The sequence below is a fragment of the Molossus molossus genome, unplaced genomic scaffold (assembly GCF_014108415.1).
Source record: "Molossus molossus isolate mMolMol1 unplaced genomic scaffold, mMolMol1.p scaffold_m16_p_9, whole genome shotgun sequence".
NCBI lineage: Eukaryota > Metazoa > Chordata > Mammalia > Chiroptera > Molossidae > Molossus > Molossus molossus.
The window spans coordinates 49,971,837-49,997,489 of NW_023425403.1; the positions used below are offsets into that span (position 1 = coordinate 49,971,837).

The following is a 25,653-nucleotide window of genomic DNA, read 5'->3' on the forward strand; positions in this document are numbered from 1 at the left end:
AATGGAAAAATGTCCTCGGGTGAGGATAAAAAAAAAAAAAAAAAAAAAAAATGTCCCATTGAATCCCCAGCCCATTAGGGCCGTGTTCATCCCTCTAACTCTGAAACTGACCCCTAAGACCTTGAATGCCTTCAGAATTGCCAAATCTAAGTCCCTGGGTTTTACACACACACACACATACACACATACACATATTAAATTATATATATATATATAGTTTTTCTTTATTAATTTTAGAGGGAGAGGGAGAGGGAGAGAGGTAGAAACATCAATGAGAGAGAACATCAATTGACTGCCTCCTGAATATTCCTCACTGGAGATTTGGTCCACAACCTGGGCATATGCCTTGACTGGGAATCCAACTGGCGACCTCTTGGTGCATGGGTCGACGCTCAACCACTGAGCCACACCAGTGGGGCCAAATCCTGTTTTTAATCCTTATACTAGTTGACTCTTCCCAGCTCCTTGGTGCTATAGATCATGCCCTATTTCTCAAAACTCTCTTCCCTCTCCCCTAGCATTAAGGATGCTTATCTCCCTGGATTTCCATCCTTCTGTTGGGACATTTTTTGTTTCCCTAAAAGGGATTTTTAATCCTTCAGTGGACCCTAAAATCCTGATACTGCCCAGGGTGACTTTTCCTCTAAGTCATTGTCTTTGATGATAATATCCTTTTCATTTACAGTGGTCTCAGAATTTTATTTTAACCTGGATGTTTTTATCGCTGCTCAATTTTGTGTATACCAAACTGAGTTTATTAGATTTCTCAAAAATATTTTTCTAAATAATGACTTGGTATTAGCATTTACCATGTTGTGTTATGATTTATCTCTTTGCCTATCAATCCAACAAAAATTTGAAAGGACTTGTGTTATTTTTACAAAATCTGTGCTTGATTGTTGCTGGTATATGGAAATGCTCCTTGATTTTTTAAATGAATATTTAAAGTTTTATGAAATAATATAAGATTCAGGGTTTTAAAAGTGAAATAATTTTGCAAGGCCTCCTAGACTCTATGTCTGGCTCCTAGCTCCCCAAGGCAACCACTTTGAACTCCTTTGGCTGTCTCACCTCCATGTCTTTACATAATATACAGTTTTTCTTGATTTTTTTACTTCAGTCTTAGATATTATCTTGGCTTCCTCCTATAGCAGATGAAGACATAGTTTTCTTTTTTTTTTTTTTATCCTCACCCGAGGACATTTTTCCATTTTTTGTTCAGATAGAGTGGGAGGAAGAGAGAGAGAGAGAAACATCGATGTGAAGGGACGCATCGAGGGGCTGCCACCCGCACAACCAACCAGGGCCGGGGACAAACTGCAACCGAGGTACGTGCCCTTAGCGGGAACCGAACCCGGGTCTCTCCAGACCGCAGGCCGACGCTCCAACCGCTGAGCCAAACCGGCCAGGGCGACATAGTTTTCTTTTGTTGTACCATACCCCTGTATAAACACTCCACACTTCTGTGTTTATCCTATGCCAGTGAGAACACTGTTCTCAGCTGAGCCACTTAGTACGCTGTCATTGTTTCCTTTCTGTTTAAAAATTTTTTTCTTTATTGATTTTTAAAGAGAGAGGAAGGGAGAGGGAGAGAGAGATAGAAACATCGATGAGAGAGAACATCAATTGACTGCCTCCTGCATGCCCTCCACTGGGGATTTGACCCACAACCTAGGCATGTGCCCTGACCAGGAATCGAACCGGAGACCTCTTGGTGCATGGGTCGACGCTCAACCACTGAGTCACACCTGCCGGGCTGTTTCCTTTCTTATACAACTTTTGTTCCCCTATAGTTTGTCATTGATTCCAGTTTTTATTGACCTTATTTTCTACTTAGGTAAAACTAATTTCCCCCCCAAACCCTCTGATAAAGGTATCCATATTAAACTATCTTTTCCTTAAAAAAAATTTTGTTTTTTAGGAATTCCTTCTGGAACCTTCTATCCTGAACTTGTTACCTTTTTATGCCAGCTGCATTTTTAAGTTTCTAGGACTTCTTTTATCTGTAATCCTGACTTTTGTCACTGAGTCTTCAAACCATATCTTCTTTCTTGGCTTATTTCTTCATTTGAGGTTGCATATCCTCTAGTAGTTACATGAAAAAGGGTGCTAAATAGGAAAACATGTTTGTGACTTTACATGTCTAAAAGTGTCTTCAATATTCTTTAGACTCATGGAGAATGTTTTCTTTGGAAAACATTTTCTCATAGAATGTTTAAAGGCATTGATCCCTTATCTTCTTGATCTCTTTTTATCTAAATTTCTTCTCCCCTCTTGAATATTCTAAGATCTCTTTATTCCTTGTGTTCTCAAACTTCGCAGTGATATGCTTTGGTGGGGGTCATGTTTTAATAATAATGTAGGTGTTCAACAGGCCTCTCAGCTTGAAAACTTGTCTTTCGGTTCTGGGAGCTTTGTATTTCTCTCATAAATTTATTTTCTCCATTTTTTTCTAGTTCCTCTTTCTCAAACCCTCATTGCTTGAATATTGGACCCATTTTATTCTCTCATATTTTATCTTTGCTATTTTCCATTTTTTACTCAACTCTTGAAGTTTTCAAGTTTATCTTCTACTACTTTCAAAGAAAAATTATTTTGCTTTCATGTTTTTATTTCTGACAGCTTTCCCTTGTTCTCTAATGTTTTTTTAATAAGTGATATTCTTGTTTTCTTTTCAGATGTAATATCTTGTTTCTCTTAGAATATTAATAGTGTTTTATTTGTTAGTTTTCTTCTGCTCTCTGCATTGTCTGTGTCTCCTGAGTGCTCTGTCTGGTTGTTGTGGTCTGTCTTTCATGTGAGTGCCTTTCATCAGATGTCTAATTTGTAGCTATCAGTCTATATTTGAGGGACTTAAAAATAGATAGAGAGTTCTTTGTGTGTGCTAATTGATGGGCCTCACTGTAGGCGACCTGACACCTTCACCAGGGGATCACCAAGTGTTAGTGTGTCTGTTGGGCTGTCCTCTTAGGCCCGTTGTCGTTACTCAGAGAGGAATCCTCCGACGTTCTGGTTCTGGGGATAACACCTGGCCGCCAGCATTCTGGAGCCAAGGGGGAAGGGGCCTGGGGAATCCTCAGCATTCCCAGTGCAGACTTTCACATGGTCCTAATTTTCACCTCCTTGACTAACTCCTCCCCGTTGTTTGCACCCACAAATTTGAAGCTGTTTTGGTTCAGTTTCTTCTGTTACTTCCTTTGCCCTATTGGAATGGGGAAGTTTGTACGAGGAGGTTCTAAGTGCTCTTTATACAGATATGCAAACAATCCTTTTGTTTAAACTCTCAACCTTGCCTTCAGAGGTACTGGGACCCTCAGTTCCTAATCTTTCCCAGAATTCTGTTGTGGAAAGAAGCTTGATTCTTTTTGGCCTGTCACACCTCTTTGTCCCCAGTACTGTTGGCAATTAGGAGTTCGCTTTTCCCCTGATGATTCACTTTCCTTTTTCCAAATTTGTGGACGTCTGTTATAAGGGGGTTTCTTCCTCCATTATATCTGTTCCTATCGATTTATACCCCTTCCCCCTTTAATGTGGGTTTTTGAAAGGTAGTGGAGATAAACACTTATTGATCAGCCATGTTTCTGCTTTTGATTTTAGGGTTTTGATCTACTATTCAGTCAACCTAATGAACTTTCATTAGTTTTTAAAAATTATGATTATTTACTTTTTTTTTTATCCTCACCCGAGGACATTTTTTCACTTTTTGTTCAGACAGAGCGGGAGGGAGAGAGAGAGAGAGAAACATCGATGTGAAAGGGACACATCGAGTGGCTGCCACCCGCATGACCAACCAGGGCTGGGGACAGACTGCAACCGAGGTACGCACCCTTAGCAGGAACCGAACCCGGGGCCTCTCTAGACCGCAGGCCGACACTCTAACCGCTGAGCCAAATTGGTCAGGGCTACTTTTATTTTTTTCAATTTTGTTTTATTGTGGTAAAATACACATAACAAAATGTATCACTTTAACAACTTTTAAGTGTATAATTTGTTGGCATTTAAGTACATTTACATTATTACAACCATAATTATCCACCTCTAGAACATTTTTCATTTTATCAAACTGAAACTCTGTACCCATTAAATAATAATTCCCCTTTCCACCCTTCCCTCAGCCCCGGGGACAGCCACTATTCTACTTTCTGTCTCCATAATTTTGAGTACTATAAATAAGTACTTTATATAAGTGGAACCATATACTTTTTTTTTTTTTTTTTTTTTTTTGGTGACTGATTTCAGTTAGCTTAATGTCCTCAAGGTCAGCCATACTGTTCTGTGTGTCAGAGTTTCCTTCCTCTTTAAATCTGAATAATATTCCATTGCATGTGTACACCATATTTTGCTTATCCATTCATCTGTTCTGAACAGTTGGGTTGCTCCCACATTTTAGCTGTAGTGAATAATGCTGTGTACACATACGTGTACAAATCTCTTTTGAAGACCCTGTTTTCATTGCTTTCCAGTATACCCATAAGTGGAATTGCTGCATCATATGGTAATTCTACTTTTAATTTTTTGAGGGACTATCATACTGTTTTGTGTAGTAGCTCTGCCATTTTACATTTCCACCAACAGTGCACAGGGTTACAATTTCTCCATAGCTTCATCAATGCTTGTTATTTTCATACTTTTTGATAGCAGTGTGAGGTAGTATCTCATTATAGTTTTGATTTACATTTCCCTAATGATCAGTGTTGTGCAGCATCTTTTCATGTGCCTATTGGCTGTTTGTACATCTTTGGAGAAGTGTCTATTCAAGTCCTGTGCCCATTTTTGAATTATGCTGTTTGTTTTTAGTTGTTGAGTTTTAGGAGTTCTCTATATAGTCTTAAAAAATTTTTTTTTTAAATTTTAGAGAGAGGAAGGGGTGGAGGGAGAGAGAGAGACAGACATTGATGTGAGAGGGAAACATTGAGCCCTGACTGGGGATCGAACCTCAACCTGAGTATGTGCCCTGACCGGGAATCGAACACGAAACCTTTTGGTGTATGGGACAGTGCTCCCACCAACAGAGCCACCCAGCCAGAGTGTAAAGTTGTTCTTTCTTCATGAGTAATCAGTTTTTTCTCTGTATAGATTTACTGCGATATGTTTAGGTGTTGACTGTTGTTGATTTATCCAGCTCATGGCTGTGCTTATTAACCTGATAACTAATATACTTCTTTCAGTTCTGAAAATGTCCCAGTCATGAATCCTCATTCTTTCTGTTCTCTCAAACATTTATTTTAAATGTCTCATTTTTCCCTTCTTGTTTCCTGTCTTCATGACTTCCATCACCTACCTCCCTGTGCCATGGTCTGGATGGTTTCCTTTCATTCATCCTGTAGTTCACGGATTCTTTCATCAGCCATGTCTAATCTACTGTTTCACTTATTTGCTTTATGACTATATTTTTCCTTTTAAAAATACTGTTTGGTTTTCTTTAAAATTAATTTCTTTTCTTTTTCTTTCTTTTTTTTATCCTCACCTGAGGACATCTTTGCATTTATCTTCAGATGGAGCAGGAGGGAGAAAGGGAGGAAGAGAGAGAGAAAAAAACATTGATGTGAGAGAGACACATTGAGTGGTTGCCACCCACACGACCCCAAACGGGGCCGGGGCAAACTGCAACCGAGGTACATAACCTTAGCAGGAACCGAACCCGGGCCTCTCTGGTCCACGGGCTGATGCTCTAACCACTGAGCCAAACCAACCAGAGCTTAATTTTTATTTTCAATATTTTTCTATTCTTTCAATTACTTCTTGAATTACTCCAAGAACTTCAGACATATATATATTTCAGATTCCTTCTTAAGTTTTCACTTACTTCTAGTTCCCAGATATCTGTTCACCCTTATGTTATACTTGCTGACTTTCCTGACTGGTGGTTTATTTCTTCACATGATTGGGACTCTATTGTGAGCTTATCTTCAGCAGGGATTGTTTTTGCCCCTGGGAATCTCTGTGCCCTGGTTTGTGCATACGTTCTTGCAGTACTACTATGCATTTTTATTCTGTAAACCAAGACTCAGTTGTTTTAGGGTCTTGAACTCAAGTTTAATTTTTTTAATTTCCAAAAAAATAAATAAATAAATAAAAATTTTAATTTCTCTATTTATGACTTCCAACCCTTCCAGGTGGTATAAACTTGATGCCTGCACTTGCTCTTAGCACAGGCTCATGATTTAGATGACTCCCACAAAAACCTTTATTTATTTTCAGAGAGCCCATGCCAGACCCCAAGCTGCCTTGCTGTTTCTCTGGTGGACATTGTTTTTCTAGTTCCCTATTCATGGATCAGAGAGCTTTTTAAGAGGTCCAGTTTGTCCAGGTCCCTCACCTTGCACAGGCCCAAGCTGGTGTTGACTCTCTGGCCTCAGTCCTTGTTCCAGGGTTGGTGCCCCTCTTTGCATATAGCATCAGTTCCAGGAGCTCCAGCCCTGGAGTTCCTGCTTTGTTTCAGCACTTGAAGATTACATTTTCTTTTTGTTTCAAGCTTAGCTATACATTAAACCCTTTTAAAAGAATTTTTTGCTTTAGATTATCCAGTGTTTCTATGTGTTTTAAGCAGGAGTGGGGTCTGCAGTGGCTCAGCCTGCCATAAACCTTGTTTGTCTTTGTACTTCTCAGCCCACAAGAGTACTTGGTCCATAGCAGATGCTAGATGACTGACTGACTGACTGACTGAACGAATGAATGAACAAACGAATGGATGAAATTTTCACCTGCAGAAACAGATGGAAGCAGCATTTCAATGAGTAACAAATGCCTCTTACCTGTCCGGGGGCATTGCAGCAAGCAGAATTTGCTTTCCCATAAGGACATAAGTGAAGAAAGTTCCTGGTAAACAAAATGAAGAGAGAACAGGACTTCTTACATGCTTTTTTTTTAAAGTCCTGGAGCAGTGGGAACATCTACTGCCTCACTCTGCTTGCTACCCAAAGGTGGACTGCAGTGGGCCGAGGAGTTCATTCCCATGCCTTTTGCTGGTGGCTCCACACAGCATCCTTACCAAGAGGAAAGATTAAAGCGTCTCAGAGAACAGGACGCTAGGCCTGTTTATTTCCTTCTCTCCCCTGTTTTAAGAAAAGTGTGCCTTTGATGAGATATAGCCGAAGGCTCTTGTTTTACATTTTCCGTCAACCACCTTTGTTAGAAGCTGGTTATTGATGCCGTGCCCTGTTTTAATTCACACTTCTTGGCTAATCAATTACAGCGTTTATCCATTAATCAGGCGTTCTGACAGGGTCAATAACTGCTTTTTGGGGTTTTGTGAGGGGCTACACGTTATCAAGCAAAGAATAATGCCCAGGAGCTCACTTTAAAACAGTGTGACTTTCCCAGGCTGGTGGACTTCCGGAGCAATAAACATCTAGTGGGGATTTCATATGGTGGTTTTTTAAAAAATGTATTTGGTTGATGGGATTTTCTCACTGAACACTTCATTAGCAGGGTTCAACATTAGTGAAGTGTGGACAGGTGTGCCTCTATTTAAGAAAAAGAGAAACATCAAAAGGCAATTATTCCCATCACATACAAATGACTGCATTTACCTAAAAAGGTAGCATTAAATCAAGAGCTTCCTTTCTTCGTGCTCAGTGTTTACAAACAGTGTGTTCTTGGCAGTAGAGTTTGAGAGTGAAGAAACTTAAAGCCAAAATGTTTCGAGCTGCAACTAGACGAAAACCAATCCAACATTTAGAGCAAATATCTCTATAATTATAATATAAGTCAAGCAGAAAATATTTTATAAACAAAAGTTAAGTTTATATACAAATTTCCTAAAGCCCATCTTTTACATAGAGTGTTTTAAACCTTGGTATCCACATCCCCATACATGTATACGCATTTTCAAGATCCCTCAGCCTTTATAATTTTTTACAACATAAACAGACGTTGTGAAGTGTCATGGAAATAAAAACTTCGCATTTCAGCAAGGGTAATAAACAGAGGTGGCAGCGTTTAATTGGAGTACAGTTTGGGTGTTTAAGTTTACCATACATAATGGTGCTAACAGGTTTCATTCATCTTTTATTTTTTATTTTTTTTATGACAGATGTACCAACATTTAATTGTTTTTCATCAAGGGTGGAGAGAAAAGACACTTCTGTAGATTTTTCAATTCTCTCCTACGTGTCACTTAGCTGTCCTCACCATTGTCTGAGCTCCTTTCTCTCATCCTTTTTGCTGCAATGAGTTGTGTCATTCCCTCATGATCAGCACTTTTGTTGTCTTTGTTTTTTGCTGTACCTCAGAAGTCCATCTTTTCTTTCATCTCTTTCCCATTCATGCATGAGGGAACAGTTGTGCCCTGTTGTGGGGATGTTCCGCTGGGTTTCAAACAGTAGGGTTTCTTTTTATTCTCTTCTAAGTAGTACAATGGGGCTGAATGTCTGTTGCAGAATGCACACACTAATATGCCAGGTTATTTGGTTTCTAAGAAGTCAATAAAAATACTACATTTAGGCTTAGTCCTTGGCTTGCTTTTTCCCTGTTTGCCTTTCAAGTCTTCTGTTATAAATCTGTCTGTTTGTTTCTGATCGTAAAATACAATCTTCCATATTAAATCGAAGCGTGGAATCAACAAACACTTAGAGAAAAATGTTCCTGGCGGTGGAGTACTTTCACACTAGCAGATTTGGCAGTCGGCACCCTCCCTTGATAAGAGCCTTGAAACACCCGCCAGAGCTAATTAATGGCAGCTACAACTCGGAGAGGATGAAAAAAAGGATGGATCCAAGTTGGTCTTGGCAAAACTTTCCAGTGTAAGAAACTAGCTCCTCTCTGCATTTAGAGGGGTGCAGCTCTGACTGCTTTTGCCCAGACCACCTCGCCTGGCTCTTCTGGGGGGAGGTGAGTGTGAGCATGAGTGTACCTGTTATAAACAGACCCTAAAGGCCATCCCAGCAGTAAAAGGCTAAAGACGCAAAAAACTAGAGATATCTTAAGACACTTTGTTCTCATATTCAGGAACAATCTTCAAAATCCTCCTTAATGAGGTCATAAAAGAAAAAAATGGAACAAGTGTTCCTTGTGCATCTCACAGGGGCATGCCATCAGGGTCACTTGCCACCAGTGTCCTATTTAAAAAGGGATTGGGGTAGTTCAATCAAGCATTGCGTTAAGGGAGAGACTTTGATTAATTCCTTCTCTTTTCTTTTGTGCCACAGATAATTTCAGTAAATTTGTGATACTTTCTGCTTAGCCATTGCTGAGGCTTAAAGTTCTTGATGCGTCATGCTGAGTATTAGCATTTATTGGGCCTACGTGGCTATGGGGAAGAGGGGCGGATGCTGTGGACAGCTCTCTAATCTTTGACAAGCAGGGCTGGTTTCAAACATGACCGTTATCTGAGATCTTGGCGTAGGGAAGGGCCCGCTCTCAGGTTGGTGGCAGAAAGGAATGTTGGTGTAAAAGAAGGGAAGTCCTAACAGCAAGTAAGATGGTATGATTTTATTAACCAGCGTCACTCCAATAAATTCAGATTTTTAAAAAAGGTGGTGTTTTACCTTGATTAACTTTTTAAAAGGTATTCAGAAACTCACAGCTTAGGGAAGTTTCAGGAATGGCTCTCAAAGGAAAAAGAGCCAGGAAGGGACAAGTGAGGGCCCCAGTTTGTGCTGTCACTGAGGCTGCTGGGAGAGCTGAAGACTGTCCCCAGGATGCTCAGGATCAGGTAGGAAACTGGATTCTGTTGTCATTTGTTATTTTCTTTTTTAAAACTAACCAACTAACTTTGTTGAAAGACAAATGTTAATTATTTTGGTTGTTTCGGTCTTGAAACAGGTTAGGAGGTATTTAAAGCACTTAATTAAAAACAACAACTCAGTCAGATATATATTGTGTTTTATAAGCTGATTTTGGAAAGGTATATAATATTTACTTTATGGCAGTTGCAAAGTCATTAGGTATCCATACATTTAGGTGTCATTGAAAAGTTGGATTTGGGTTCTGATGGACTGGGACAGCTCCCAGGGGGGTGTTGTGGTGCCATGTAAATAAATACTCTTTTGTTTGTGGTTTACTTACTGTATACACAGGGTTGATTTTTAGTGCTGCTGCTGTCTGTCCTATTAACTCAGCCCCGACACAGGTACCTGAAAGCAGTAGGGTGGTAGTCCTGACTCAAAAAGATAGTTTTGGGTTTGGATCGATGGAATCCCATCTTTTCCAGTTGGAGGACTTGTTTATTCAGTTGAAATAGGGGTAGTTGGGTTTACTTTAATGAAATTATGCATCAGATATGTTTATATAAATAAGACAATATGTCAGAATTAATTTTAGAGTATGTTTCATGATAAATAATACTGTCCTGCTAAAGGCTTAATAGCCAATCATAAGAGTTTTTAAAATTATTGTATTAAAATGAGTAAGATGTTAGACTTCTCATTCATTCTTTGTTTTTTGGTACCATTCCCAGATTAAGAACGCAAAGATGACCCTGTTCATTCATCGAATGTTATTTATTAAACTCCTACTTTCTGCTAGGCTCGTGGTATTATAACACTGTTGTTGTAATTCTCAATGTAATTGGCTTTTAACTTATATTTGCAATGATTATTGTAAATAGTGGAAACCCCTAAGTATCCTAGTTCTTGATAATCAGCTTTAACTCTGTGGGGTGATCGTGTTTTCTCCGAAGCAAGGCTGTGACTAGATTCCTCAAGTCTGACCTTAATTCTTGGAATGCTGACCGAAGTGGTGTGATTGATAGATTTTTCCAGATTTGAAACTGGGCAGAACATGGAGGCAGAGTGGTGCCCTGGGAAGGACACGGGCTATCACTTTCCCTCGCCTGAAAAGCAAGAGCCGCTGCTCAGGGCTTGGTGTGAGAACTGAGTTCCCCGAGTGTGGGAAAACAGCTAGTATGGGGCTGGGCCTAGGTGGCGCCCTTTCTCTCACCCTCTCATTCCCAAGGCATGGGGATCTGCAGGACGTCGGCGTTTACATTCTGATTCCCCCCATCAACGACCAGCACCCGAGAAGTTGCCTGGTCATTACTGCTCTGTGTCACCAAAAAGGGTGCGATAATGTATATTCAGAACTTCATTTCTGTGCACAGTACCTCAAAGATGTTTTATGTCTGGGGAATACATGTCCCACTTGCTTATTTGAAGCATAATTGCATATATTTAAAGTAAATATCCCTACAGTGGAAATCTTCCCAACGTTCCTTTTCTATAAAATCAGCCTGGTGATTGCTGAGAAGAAAGGGGCCACATCTGAACGTCACCAACATTGAGCCTGCCACCGCCCTTCTTCCAGTGTTGCAGGGCCTCTTTCAGATCCAGGTTTCAGGGGCAGGCAGAGGAGTGCGGTCCTCCAGGCACCTCATCTTCCAAAACCAACTGGAGAAAAGGAATGAACACAAGTACATCTCACCTCCCCCAAACTTCCTTTAGGTCAGATCTAGGATCTGGAAAGTAGCAAAAGTAGGCCACCTAGCAAATGAACTGTTTCCCTTGAAACAGGCAAGTAGGAGATCTGGACTTAAAAATACACCAGCTCTCTCCCCACAGCCGACGTGTAGTAGACGCCAGCTGAAGAAAATTGTCCTTTTAACCTCACAGTAGACCTCACGGGAAGTGGTGCCTTTTGGTCGTCTTTACAGAGATGATTCATATTAATATTCTCTGTATTAATCCCATTATGCTCCTTTTAATGTGTTTTGTGATGAGTATTTCCCACAACCCATTCAGTATAAACTGGGTCCTTCTCAGTACTTAAACACAGACATTTTTTGAAACATCCAGGATAGCTCTTCTTCTGCTTTGGAATACTGAAAACTTCTTTCTGCATAGTTATGTTCTAGAGTTTCTGCAGGTCCTCGCTGTCCGCGCCAGAGAAAGCAGAACAGTGGGGACCACTCAGTTGTCTTCATCCTGTAGATCAGGATGAAGAACTGCAGTAGAAGTCCTTGCTCATCTTAAGCTGGAAACAACTAGCACTGAAAAGAATGATCTGGACTGGTTTGTCTTTTAAAGAATGTGAACCCGAAAGGGGGGAGAGTGTCTCTGCGCGGTCACATTGTTGGTGACCAGCAAAGGTACTCAGCGTGTATAAGGAGATGATGCATGTGTGATCTTTGCTTGGAGGCCCTCCACCTAGAGGTCATGTACCCATCCTTTCTTCCATGGCCTGTTAGGTCGGACTCTTTTTTCAGCCGTCTGCTTGAGTATCAGTTGTGCTTAAGGAAAAGACACAGGGAACGGTGGTTGGTGGCATGTGCCATACATGTTTCCCTGAGGCATAGTATCATCTCTGTGCCTTTGGACACATGGGTCTGCATGGGGCTGAATATCCTCCAAGTTTGATGGGCGTTGGAAATTACTTAAATCGGAGAAGGGGAAAGAGACACCAGAGGATACATCCTCACTCCTCTCCTTCCCTCCAGAGGGGCCCAAAGAGAGTGCAAATGGCCATTGGCCCATTGGTAAGTCACTGAAAGGATTCATTTTCTTTCTCAGTGAACACAGCATGGTTTTCATCTGTTGATAAAATTTAGGAAGAAGGGAGAAAGAGGGGTGCTGCATCCTGGACCACTTTCTGCCTGTACTTGAGTGTCTTGCGGTATGACTGTCCTGACTCCCAAGTGCTACCACCATGCCCTCCCCATCAGTGCTGTGTTGATATTGTTAGCATTGTTGCCAGACCAGCCACTGACCAGAGGGTGACAGGGGATGGACAGTTGTTGGGTCCCATCTTTCCCAAGTCTTGTCACCATAGCTGCAGATCTCAAGGTGTACCCGTGGGCACTCAGGAAATTGGCCACTTGGTTGGGTAATTAAGGCCTCAGGTTCCTGGGTTAATGTATCCATTCAATATCTGGGTTTGCCCTTCAGAACTTGACTAGCAGGTGTGTAGAACCCAGCGCCACCGCAGTCTGCAAGTGCACAGACAGTGTGGCGGCCTGGTGGCAGGCGGGTGTGAATGGGCATCCCTGGGGGCAGCCTCGGCACTGGCCACATCTGGACAGAAAGCATTTGGCTGCATTACTGACCTCCTCATTAGTGAGACCCTGGGACTTGGAGTACTTTCCTTTCATCTTTCTTAGGATGGGCCATACTAGGCCCAAGAGGAGAGTCAAGATAGTTCCATCCCTATGTGGAGATGGTGTAACTGGGGAACAGGGCACCTCTGAGCAGTGACTTGCGGGGGGCTACACACGGGCCCCAGAGGCCTGGGGAGTGGCACTGCAGCCCAAGATGCTTCTGCAGGGAAGCCAGGGCCAGGTGCCACAGCCTGGAGCCTCAGTGCGAGGACCACGGAGACCATGCTGGGAGGGTGACAGCGTAGCATCAGCCTGCAAGAGAGCCCAGGAGCCCCACTGTGAGCTTCCCTCGGAGGGTTTTGGGGATGAGGGTCGTGGGTGTGTTATACTTTGTAAATATAGCCAAATATTGGCATCTTGTACTATATAAAGAAAAATAAACATGGCCCTGGCTGGTTTGCTTAGTGGTTAGAGCATCGGCCTGAGGACCAATGAGTCGCAGGTTCAATTCCGGTCAAGGGCACACACCTCAGTTGCAATTTGTCCCTGGCCCTGGTCGGGATCGTGCGGGAGGCAGTTGATGTGTCCCTCTCAGGTGGATGTTTCTCTCTCTCTCTCCCACTCTATCTAAACAAAAATGGGAAAATATCCTTAGGTGAGGATTAAAAAATAAATAAAATAGCCTTGGCTGGTTTGGCTCAGTAGTTGGAACATCAGCCCATGGACCAGAGTCCCAGATTCAGTTCCCCTAAGAGCACATACCTCGGTTGCAGTTTGTCCCTGGCCCTGGTTGGAGTCGTGTGGGTGGCAGCCAGTCGATATGTCTCTCTCACATCGATGTTTCTCTGTCTCTCTTCCTTCCTCTCTCCCTCCTGCTCTATCTGAAGATAAATGCAAAAATGTCCTTGGGTGGGGATTAAAAATAAATAAATTAATTAAATAAACATGGACTGAAAAGTTATATGGATTAGTATAGTCAAAATAAGGCTAGCAAATCCTTGCTCAAAAGCTGAAGACAATTTTAATTTCTTTACTTAAAAGCCTAGCAGCAGAATAAATGACTCTTGAACTTGCTTTTAAAAAAGCAGGGGATGCCCTGGCCGGTTTGGCTCAGCGGTTAGAGTGTCGGCCTGCGGTACAGAGAGACCTGGGTTCGGTTCCCGCTAAGGGCATGTTTGTCCCCGGCCCTGGTTGGGTCGTGCGGGTGGCAGCCACTCAATGTGTCCCTTTCACGTTGATGTTTCTCTCTCTCTCTCTTCCTCTCTCTCCCTCCCGCTCTGTCTGAATAAAGAATAGAAAAATGTCATCGGGTGAGGACTAAAAAAAAAGGGGGGGGGACAATGCCTCTTAAAGCATTGAAATAAAACTAATATGATTCCACTGAAAGAACAGAAACGTTTGCAGTTTCTTAGGCTGAGATAGATGAGGAAAGCCCATTCACTTGCTCTTCTCATTTTAAAAATGCTTAACAGTAATTATTATCAATATCATATAATTAAGGGGGAGAACTTTTTTAAAAGCTAATTTAATATATTTGGCTTTTGCATTCATTTATTTACTCATGTTTGTATTTAATTAGCATCTATTATATGCCAGGTATAGTGCCAGGTTCAGCAAAAAGAACACGAAAATCATCACTCCCTGAAATCATGGCTGTTAACATCAGTTCTTTGTCTATTCTCCCCTGCCACTGTCACCTCCTGATCTGCCTTATCATTGTGATCAGAGATTTAGGTTCATTTTTAAAACCTTGTAACCCCGATAATGTACTATGCAGTAGGGATGGTTAGAGAAGGGAAAATCTTTAAGAAATTTTAAGTACTGGGTGGTTGGCTCCATCAGGGAAATTAACAGACTTGTCTGTGTAGACATGGAGGGCTGCTCAGGCTGAACCGAATCCCTGTTGTAATTTGAATGCTTGAAAATGCTTTCCACTTTATTGTCAAAATTACTGCCTGGACTTCCTCCCTCTCTTCATTTGCCTATTTCCCTTGCTTTTTATCTGGTGCACCACCAGTGTACAACATAGTGGTGTTTAACTGCTTCCTGAAGGCATTGTTAGTCATCAGGAGCACTAGTTCGTTAGAGGTGCAGATAAATGGGGGTTCAGCCCATCAACTACCAGTTGGGTTAATTTGGAAAATCTGTTTCCTCTCCTCAGAAGAAATGGCTCATGCTTCTTCCGTAAATAGCTGTGTGCATTTCATATTCATTCTGAATGACTATAATTCGTGGGTCCTGCTTGATGCTAGAACTGGAATTTGCTTTGCAATGGCAAGGTGGCTTTACCCAGAATGTTCCCACTCTCTTTCTGCTTGTGGTGTGCCTTTTCCTTTCCTTCTCCATGATTGTTATCGAGTAGACTGTAACCCTGAATCTTTCACCAGATGTTGTCTCGCCATCTTAAAGGGAAGAAGAACATTAAAATGGATGTTTTGTGCTCGACTTTTATTTTGTTCAGACCCAAACTGAATGAAGCAAAGAGGTTAAAATCTTTTCTTGTTCCACCTGAGTAAGCATGAAAACCTACGATCCTTAATCTTTTAAAAGAAAAACAACCCTCTTGTGTTTGTGGGATTTCTGATTCATTTCTTCCACCCTGCTCCCCTGCTCTGCGTTTTTTTAGTCAAATACTGTCTGGACTTTTGTAAGCCAATAACCTCTCTCCTCACCTCTCTCCCCTCTCCTCCCCCACCCCTTCCCTGTGGTCACACAAAGCAAGGAGCCCACAAAAGACGGTGTTCTGGGTTTTGTATTTAAAAGGAAGATGAAATACTGGATATATTTAGGAACACAAAGCTGATTTGTTAAAACCTTATCAAAAAAGAAATTTATTGGTGTCAGGATAGGGGGAATAAGGAACGTGAGAGAAATGGAGATGTAAAAAAATAAACAATTGAAAGAGAATATACACATTGTTTTCTGTGATTCATACCAAACTGACTTGTCTTTAGCAGAGCACAAACCAGTAGGTGAGGCTGCGACTTCAAACCTCCTAAATTAACAAGTGATATTTTAAAAAATGAGAATTCCATAGGAGGGAGGAGAGTGGAAGCCTAGAAGCTTTCTTCTCATCGATGTCTGTGAATAATAACCAGGGTCGGTACACCGTCTGCCATGTAAAGCCGAGGACCTGAGTCCTGAGTCATGCCCCTTGTTGCCGTGACTGTGGTCAGGGCCTTTCTCTGTGATTTGGTCCTGTGTCTGTGGATCTCTGCGTCTCCAGGGCATACACATTTGTCTATGGCTAAACCTTGAGAGAAAAGTTCTGAACCAGGGTCCACGGGCCAAATCCTGTCCACCACCTGTTTTTATATAGCTCTCAAATTAAGAATGCTTTCTTCAGATCAGTGATTTGATGATAGGAAACATTACCTTTGAACTCCAGTTAAGCAAAATGCTGTCCCTTCCCAAAAGAATGCCTTTTTTTCTCATAAGTCATACTGTATTACAAAAATATTGTGCTCAATTTAATTTTTAATGTTGCCAATTGAAAATGTGTAGGAATTTGCATTCTGTCTTGTTATATAAGTTCTTATATATATAATTATGCCCATGTTTGTCTCTCAACTTACAAGTTCTGAAATATTTGCTATCTGGCCCTTTCAGAAAAAGTGTGCTGAGTCGGGTTCTACACTGTAACACACAGAGGCGGTTTTTTTATTGTTGTAACTATGTTTTATTATGGTATGTAGGAGGAAAAGCAAACAAAAGTCTGAAGAAAAATGGACCATCGGGACATGCTAAACATTTTTATTATATCACCATGTTTAACCTTTTTTAAAAAAAATTTTATACTTCACTTATTACATTTTAAAATTACAGATGTCCCTCCTTTTTTCCCATTTGACACCCGCCTCCCCACTCTCACCCCCTCCCCTTCACCGTACTATTGTCTGTGTCTCTGTGTCCATTGGTTGTGAATATGTGCATGTAAGTTCTTTGGCTTATCTCTGCCTGCTCCCCCCATGCCCCTTCCCTCTGAGGTTTGTCAGTCTGTTCCCTTCTTCCATGTAGAGACAGTTTTGAAGGGGGGAAAGGGGTATTTTGTTATCATTCTTTGCCTGAATCTCTGGATTTTCTTTCTTTTTTTTTTTCAATTATTTTTTTTTATCCTCATCCAAGGACATTTTTGCATTTATCTTCAGATAGAGTGGGAGGGAGAGGGGGTAAGAGAGAGAGAGAGAGAAACATCGATGTGAGAGACACATCAAGTAGTTGCCACCCATACAACCCCAACCGGGGCCAGGGACAAACTGCAACTGAGGTACATGCCCTTAGCGGGAACCAAACCCAGGACTCTCTGGTCCGCAGGCCAACGCTCTAACCGCTGAGCCAATCCGGCCAAGGCTGGTTGTGTCTCTTTTCAACCATGATTCTGATTTTAAAGGAAGACCCCATCTGTTTAAAATAGAGTTATTAAGTCCTATACATTTCTAAGATGATTAAATTTTTTTAATGTTTAATTTATTTATTTTTGTTACAGATGTTTCTCCTTTCCCCCCCACTGATTCCCCCCCTCCCTATCCCTCCCTGCCCTGTCCCCAGCTTTGTTGTCCATGTCCATTGTTCATGCACACATGCATATAAGTTCTGTGGTTTTTCTCTCCCCTACCACCCCCTATTTTGGGGATTGTCAGTCTGTACCCCACTTCCACGTCTCTGGGACTACCCCATAAGATGATTTTTTAAAAAATCCTGACCCAAGGATACTTTTTTCTATTTTTATATTCGGATAGAGTGGGGGGGGGGAGAGAGAGAGAGAAACATCGAGGGAGAGAGTGAGAGGGACACATCAATTGGTTGCCTCCTGCACTACCCCAACCAGGGCTGGGGACTGAACTGCAACTGAGGTACATGCCCTTGATTGGAATCAAACCCATGACTCTTTGGTCCGCGGGCCGATGCTCTACCGCTGAGCCAAACCAGCCAGGGTTCTAAGATGATTTTTAAAGCATAAATAAATCTTAACAGAGAGCAAAAAGGGGAGTTTTTGGTTCAGAAAATTTTAGGATGTTGGGTGTCACTGATTAGACTTACAGAATCAGAAAAAGGACACTGTCTTGGTATTTGAAATAGCTAGATACGGAAATTTCCCCAAATGCATGAAGCAACAGTTAAGAGTTAGAACTGGGCATAGGATTTACAAACAGTGAAAAATCACTAATGATAATTGAGGAGAGGAAATTGGTGGGTCGCCTGTGCTCTTCCCATTTGGCACACTCAGAATGTACTTTCTGCCTGGGGAGTTTGTCCTTCTACCTCCAAGGCCCTCTCCATTGTCACCACCTCCCAGAAGCCTTCTAGTAATGCCCCCTCGCACCCCTGAGTTCCAGGCCACTGTTTCCCACCAGTGTTAGCATTTACCCTCTTGCCTTAGAGACCCCTGTCTCCGCAGCTAGAGCTCAACAGCCCCCCACCAAGCTGATTCTCTCCTCATTTATAAATCCTCCTCCAACCCCTTATCTCCACCCCTGACCTTCGCCTGCTTTAGTGTCTAATATATATTTGTTGAATAAGTGAAATACTGAATAAAAATTTGTCTAACATTAAAATGAATGGCAAAATTCTTTTGGTTTTTCTCGTTCAAGTGTAGGTTAATGTGCATAGATAATCATGAAACATTGTACAGCTGATTACAAATTCAGTGATAAGGCAAAATTTATGTGTAGCTTGCCAAGCTATTAAGTTCTGAAGACCTGGGGACATCAGAGAGGAGATATAATCTGACTTCTTTATTTTCTGCAGTGCTGACCCATAGCCTGGAAATGGGTTCCCCAGTCCCCTTGGTAGGCGTGTTCTCCAGATGTGGCAGAGTGCCTGCCCCAATCTGCACACACACGTGTGTGTGTGTGTGTGTGTGTGTGTGTGTGTGTACAGCATGTCTGAGGAGAATCCTAGGTGACGCTCTGTTCCAGACCCAGGTGTCCATTTTACAGAGGTCAGGGAAGTGGAGGGGGAGTGTCTTCTCTTTAATAGCAGCTAATACTGATGGGACTTCCTGTGTGTGAAGCACTTTGTCAGGTGTGTTATGTGTGGTCATTTCGTTGACTTTTCACAACAATCCAACTCATAATATGAACCTGAGATTTACCAGATCCAGATCTGCTGGATTCCAGAGCCCATGCCCTTAACAGTTACCCTTTTCTTACCGTTCACCTCCTTCCCAGGAAGGTGGCCAAGGTCTTTGGAGCTCGCTAGTTTGGGACTCATGACCATTGCATTCTCCTCAAAACACAGATGAGAGCAGTCATATGGGCAGTGTATTAATCACTGTCTTTGCCTCTTCTCTGAGCTCAGGAACAAGTGATCTCAGAGTGAGGAATGTGTCCTGGCCACCACGTCCCCTTCCTCTCCTAATTCAGGGCAGTCATCACACATTTGCGGACATGGCTAGGATGCAAGTTGAAGGTGGCGAGTGAGGCAAACGGCAACTCAAGTAGGAGCTCCAACCTTGGGAAAGGGCCAGCTTCTGTATACTTCAACTCCTTCTAACCTGTTTGGTGAATTATGTGGAATCACATGGAAGTTAGACCCTTGAGTGCTGCAAGCTGAAAGTTCTAGGCAGTGAGAGATGAGAATTGAGAATGAAGCTAAGGAAGAAAATTTTATTGTTAATCAAAGGCTTAATTGCCTCTGGGACATTTTAAATAAATGCCATGCCGTACTTAAGGAGCCATGTTCTGTAAGTGAGATGCAAAAATTCTTTAATTAAACCATCGCGGGTATTCCCTGATTGAAATATCTGCCTTTATTTTCATAGTTAAACCTTCGTGATTCATGTAACAAGTCAATCAGGGATTGAGTAAATTAAGGGCGCCTTGAAAGAACAAATCAATTGTATAAAATTGATTAAAATTGTTTCTGTGACAGTCTTCATTGTACTTATTTGTATTGATCAAAGCATATTTTTGGTGCATTTTCTATTTAGTGGTCTTGGAGAGGAAGCTATTTATCAGCCTGCAGGGGACGGATTGTGGCTATGCTATAGTACAGGGCTGACAGTTTCTTAGAAGAATTTGTCTTAGAAATGGAACAAAAGTGTGAGTTTCTTGCCATTAAGAAACACAATGATGATGACTTGGATGGTTCCTGCAATTAAGCAGGAAGGAAGTTGGTAAGCAAGTCAGTCAACAAACATGAGGGTGACCATGTACCAGGCCTGTGTTAGATGCTGGTAAACTCTATCAGTGTCCATGAGCCAAAAGGCTGAGTTCTTGTTGCCAACCAAACAGATCCAGAAACTCAGATTCAGAAACAGGCTACGGAGACTTGCTGGCTCTCTCATCGTAATTGGAAAAAACAAAAACAAAAAATGAAAACTTAGGTATTTAAAAGTTTGGACTTAATAGACTGCTCACTTTGAATGTCAAAGAGCCTGACATGGAACTCAGCAAATTTTAAAAAAGCAGGAATGCTTTATTTTGCCAAGCTAATGCTACGATTTCATTTAATTCTTAAAAAGAGAAAAATTACCATCTGAAGTTACCAAGTCTTAAAACATACAGTCACAAATTATAAAAAATGTATTTAGATTAAGTAATCAGCAAATAAATCACTAAATAGTGGTGTTTTATAGAATGAGTTTATACTGAAACTTTTACCTTCTATTTTCAAGGTCCTTGATTTAAAACAACTGAGCCCTGTGAAAATGGTTGCATATTCAAATAAACAGACTTACAGGCATACTTTGTGAACTAAGTGCTTGGAAAAAGGAAATGAGGGGAGGAAAGAAAAATATTTGAAGTCATATTATCATAAAGGCTCTGTGGTCTTCAACACATATTGACCAATTCAGGCCAGGCTCAAAATGACAGGCTAGGTTTTGCCTACTGTCTTGGGACCACACTGGCCAGTGTGTCCTTCGAAAAGCCTCTCATTCTTCTGAACCTCTGCCATGGGCACAGAGAAAGCCTGTGCGGTGCCCACCCACTGCAGAAGGATCCCTGTGATGGGTTAGATGTGAAATCACACTCAATTCTATAGCAGTGTCTAGCAACCTGTCATTGTGAGAATAGAAATTCCTTTCGAATTCTGCATGATGACTCATAGCAATTACTTCTGTTCTAATTTTCACGGCCCGGGAAGAACTGTCTTTGTACAGATTTGGACAGGGACAAGCATATCTTCACAGTCTGTGAAAAAAGGAAAATGTGCCGTGCACTCCAGAGCAAAACTAGCTACCTTGCTCCTCAACCCATTTCCAAATGATGCAGACTTATTTAAAGAGATGTTTTATGAACCCACAAAAATGAAATATCCTACTGTTCTCTCATATCAACTTTTTAAAAAAGTCTTTGTCACATGAGATAGTTATGAAATAACTTTCTCTGACCATCTATTTGCCTTTCGGTGCTCAGTGGTCAATACACAACTCACATAGCTACTAGGAAGTTCAAGGTTCTCATGACAAATTTGTCCCTGCCCTTTGTGGAGCGATGATACCTATGAGCACATCTCCTTAAGCACTCTCTCGCGCCCTGGTTCGGGTTCAGGGGTCTCAGATCACCTCAAGAAAACTGCCCCCTGAGCATCACGTTGCAGGGCTCTGGTGTTTGCGATTTTTGCAGCTATGTGGGTTCTGTTTGATCATTTCCCCTCTCTGTCTTGTACAATTCGTGTGCGGGGCTTGTGCTCATTCATATCCTTGGAGAGAAGGTATCATGAATGACTTGACACCCGTATTATGATTTAACGAGTTGGAAAGTGTGGGTATAGATAGATTCTGCATCCCTCAAACTGCGATTTTTGATTCAGAGACTGGTCGCCTGGAGACACTTCCTGGAGGCCTTGGCTGCTTGAGACATAGATTGTAATCACAGTAATTAGCACTGCATTTCCACGTCCTGCTCTCCAGCTTGACCTGGCAGTGTTTAGCCAGCACGTGCACCTCTGGATCAAGGGCAGGAACTGAAGGGCCGGTTGTGGGGCTTCTCCTGGCACCATTCCTGGGGAGTTCCAGGGGAGCATCGGACAAGGGAGCAGCGTAGAGACCTGGGGTGAGAGAGGAAAGTATTGGTTAAACACCTGCCAGTGGAATTGTTACAAGAGACAGTTGCAGTCCAGACTTTTGCCAAAAATTCATTATCAATGAATTCATTTTTATCTCTCTTGTTTTAGTTCAGATTTGAGTATTCCTAAAATGTCCCGTTAAGAGAAAGTGCCTGCCTATCTTATTTTTGTTGTTGTTGTTAATCCTTACCTGAGGATATTTTTTCCATTGCTTTTTGGATTGAGTGGAGCAGGGGGAGAAACATCAGTGTGAGAGAGACATATCGATTGGTTGCCTCCCACACATGCCCTGACCAGGGCTGGAGATTGAACCTGCAACCCAGGTAAATGCCCTAACCAGGAATCAAACCTGAGATCCTTTGGTGCTCAGGCAGACACTCTTAACAGCTGAGCCACACAGGCCAAGGCGTGCCCTACTTTTGAGTAACTTAACTTGAGCAGCACAGTTGTGGCAAAGAAGCACTGATACCTAACCAGGAAATCATTACCTGGGGATCTGGTGGTGATGGTGCAGAGACAGGGAATCAAGCTCAGGGGTACTTTTGTCATTCACTTGCCCTTCTCAGTCCCACAGAGTGTGTCACCTCATCAGGGCAGCCAGAAGTTGAGGGTGATACGAATATGGCGAATATGGCGGTGGGGGATGTCAGCCCCATGACTCCCACCCACGGAGAGGGGGGGGGCTAATACTTTTGAATGACTACTTGAAGACAAAGTGAACACTGAATAATAATAAATAGGTTTGAACTTATAGGAAATACTTAATTTCATAACACAAAACCATTTGAGTATCTATAGTATTTCTGACATTAGGATCAATATAGTTGAAAAAGCATGGACAGCAGATTTTAAAAAATAATACATTTTTTTAGAAGTTTGATTCTACAATTCCTGCCATTTTGCATTGGCAGTTCATACAAGGTTAAACTTTTTTAAAAAAATTGATTTGAGAGAGAGAGGGAAACATTGCTTTGTTGCTTTGTAGTTCCACTTATTTATGCGTTCATTGGTTGCTTCACACACAACCTAGGCGTAGATGACACTCTAACCAACTGAGCTACACTGCCAGGGCTAAGGTTAAACTTTTGCATTTTCAAGTTGTAGGTTTTTACATTCAAGTAAATTGCTAGAATATTTGTGTGGAAAATAAGGTCATTCTGTGTTTAAATGAACTGTTGTTGGATATCTCACTGGACAGTCATTTTATGATTTGAATGACAAATTATATGACCCTCACACACCCACACAGGAGTTTTCAGGCCACAGTTACATGTGCCAGCCATTTGTGTCTTAGAAAGTACTTATAGATGCGGCTGTGAAGTCTGTGTTCTCGTGATGTGGAGTGGAGCCTTTCCACTCACCAGCTGCTTCCAGAGTGCACCTGATCCTGCCAGTAACCCGGTGTCTTTCCTGAAAAGTTCCTTAAAATCCAGTAGGCCATTCAAGGCACACACTTAGCATTTTTTCCTGAAATTCTTTTGTAAATCAACAGGAAGCCTTCCTTCCCATTTTGTTTTTTTTTATTATAAAGGGGGAAATGATGGTAAAACTTAAACACACATTGTTATTTTAACATCTAGTTTTACATCTGTTGAGGAGTTGTGTTTTTACTTAAAAATACTTTAGCCAAGAATCAAAACCAGAGAATCATGCCTGTTCCCAACCTTCGATGGCTCTTTTGTTAAATGCATACAGCAGAAAACAGTGTGTTGGCTTAAAAAGCCAGATATGAAGCCTTAAATGGCTCAGCACTTAATTTTTTTTAATGATTTAAGTAAATTGCTTTATAAATCTGGGCCAAACTTTAAAAAAGTATTTCTCACACTTTGCCTTTATAAGTAACTGTGGAATTAGACATACCACAAATTTACTTTGTATTTTTCTTAATAAGTTTAAATTCCCAGAGAGCCTCTACTTCTACTTTTATGTTATAGATCATATGAGGCTGTTTTATTTCATGTTGAAGATACCCAGCCAGTATTATTTCACTTTTTTTCCCCCTTAAGTGCAAAAGTTGGATTGGAACAGGGACTGGAGAATTTGGAAAGCATCAGTTTTCCTTTTCCTCCTTCCTGTCCTTCTGTGTTTATTTCATTTTGTAGCAGAGAATTGTGGTTTTTGTTTTTCACTTCAGATGTTCATTCCCCTTCTTTTGCTTTACACTTTGCACTAGGCGAGGGTGCTGGGACTTTACATTGTTTGTATTGGGTTTTTATTTCTTCCCCTTCATATTTCTCCTTTTCCTCCAGATATTGTTGCTGACCACATTTAAAACAGTACAGTGTTTAGGATCCCTGCAGGGCCATTTTAAGTATCTGGACCTGTGAAGGGCCCCAAGCAGTAACTACCTGAATTGCTTTTAATTACACAATGTAGCTGCATCATTTTACTTTAGATTCTTTTTGATAGATGCTGCAAGGCAATTGGAACCACGGATGATGGGATTAAGTGCCTCTTGAAGTGACTTTAGCTTCTTGTGGGAACAAAGGGAAAGAGGAGAACACTTAGTCCCTTTTGCCTGAGCTGCCTTTTTCTTCTATTGCGTATAAAGAAATACAATTAACAAACATTATCCCCAGAGGTAAATTGAAATGTACATGCAGACAAGAACCGCTCTTGACTGCAATTAGACATATATGATCCGAGGTAGTCTGACCATTCATTAGTGCTAATTGTTCGAGAAATAAGCCCAGAACAAATGATTAAAATGTAGGCAACATAACTGGGATTATTAGCACGTGTGATAAAATGTGCACTCTGCAGCTGCACCAATAAAACGCTTTGGAGAGCGGCTCTGATTAGACAAATGCTTGGCTTGGCTCTGTGGTGAGCTCTTGGTGTTTGCTCAAGACCTGGTGGTGTTTATAACAAACAACTTATATCTTTCTTTCTTAATTAGTGGGAATTACTATGCAAATGTTGCTGTTTTGTAATTTAATATCCTATCCGTTTCCCAGGTTGTTGTCGGCTACTGGTCTTGCTGGGAATGGGATATACTGAGTTCTTAGGTTTTGCTCCTTCTCTCTGCTTTCTTTAAAATGCTAGATGCCATGGAGAACTAATGAAAAGTTTGGGTTTTTTAATTTATTTTTGAATAGTCACTCATCCTATCTAGATGAGTTCTACGAGATCCTCTTGTGTTTGGAACTTGTACGTATTAAGGTCACAGCATCTGGCAAGAGTAACCAGAAATTACTGGGAGCTGGTTGGCCTATATGGACAGTCAGTATTCTGTTAAGTTCTCCAGCCTAACCCAAGCTAAGTGAGCAGACCTAGGGGGATGGCAGAAGGGACCAGTGGAATAAGGACAGACTCAGTTGGATGGCAATTGGACTCTCCTTGGAAATGCATCTTAGAGTTTGTGGTTAGCAAAGGAATGTGAGCTCAGCTAAATGTGGAGTCCGCGAGAGATTTTGGAGGCGCAGATGGGAATGGAAAGTAGATTTAAGGTGGAAGAATGGAACCAGGGTGCCAAAGAGGATTTAGGAAATGTGCCAGGCAGACAAAAGCTGAAATCCGAGGTCAGTCTGTCTAAGAACGGATGTTTTGGGTCTCCTAACTTATAGCCCAGGGTTCCTTTGTCCCCTGCTTGCACTTCTGAAAATAGAGTCAGAGGAAGAACCATTTGGAGATTGTCTGTTTGGTACCATGAAAACCTGAAACAACTTTTT

At 41.5% G+C, this 25,653-nt stretch overlaps 1 protein-coding gene across 16 annotated transcripts in view; it reads left to right on the plus strand.

Annotated features, from left to right (window-relative positions):
* The window catches only part of CLYBL (citramalyl-CoA lyase), a 222,898-nt gene that overhangs the window by 78,676 nt on the left and 118,569 nt on the right, over positions 1-25,653 (plus strand). For 2 of the 16 annotated variants that reach the window (XM_036250262.1, XM_036250263.1), the window contains one exon: positions 6,610-6,733. The exons of the other annotated variants lie outside the window; for them this stretch is intronic. In XM_036250262.1, the coding sequence (XP_036106155.1) occupies positions 6,717-6,733 (17 nt within the window). In that variant the 5' untranslated portion in view covers positions 6,610-6,716. The remainder of the gene's footprint in view (positions 1-6,609; positions 6,734-25,653) is intronic. 16 annotated transcript variants of the gene reach the window in all.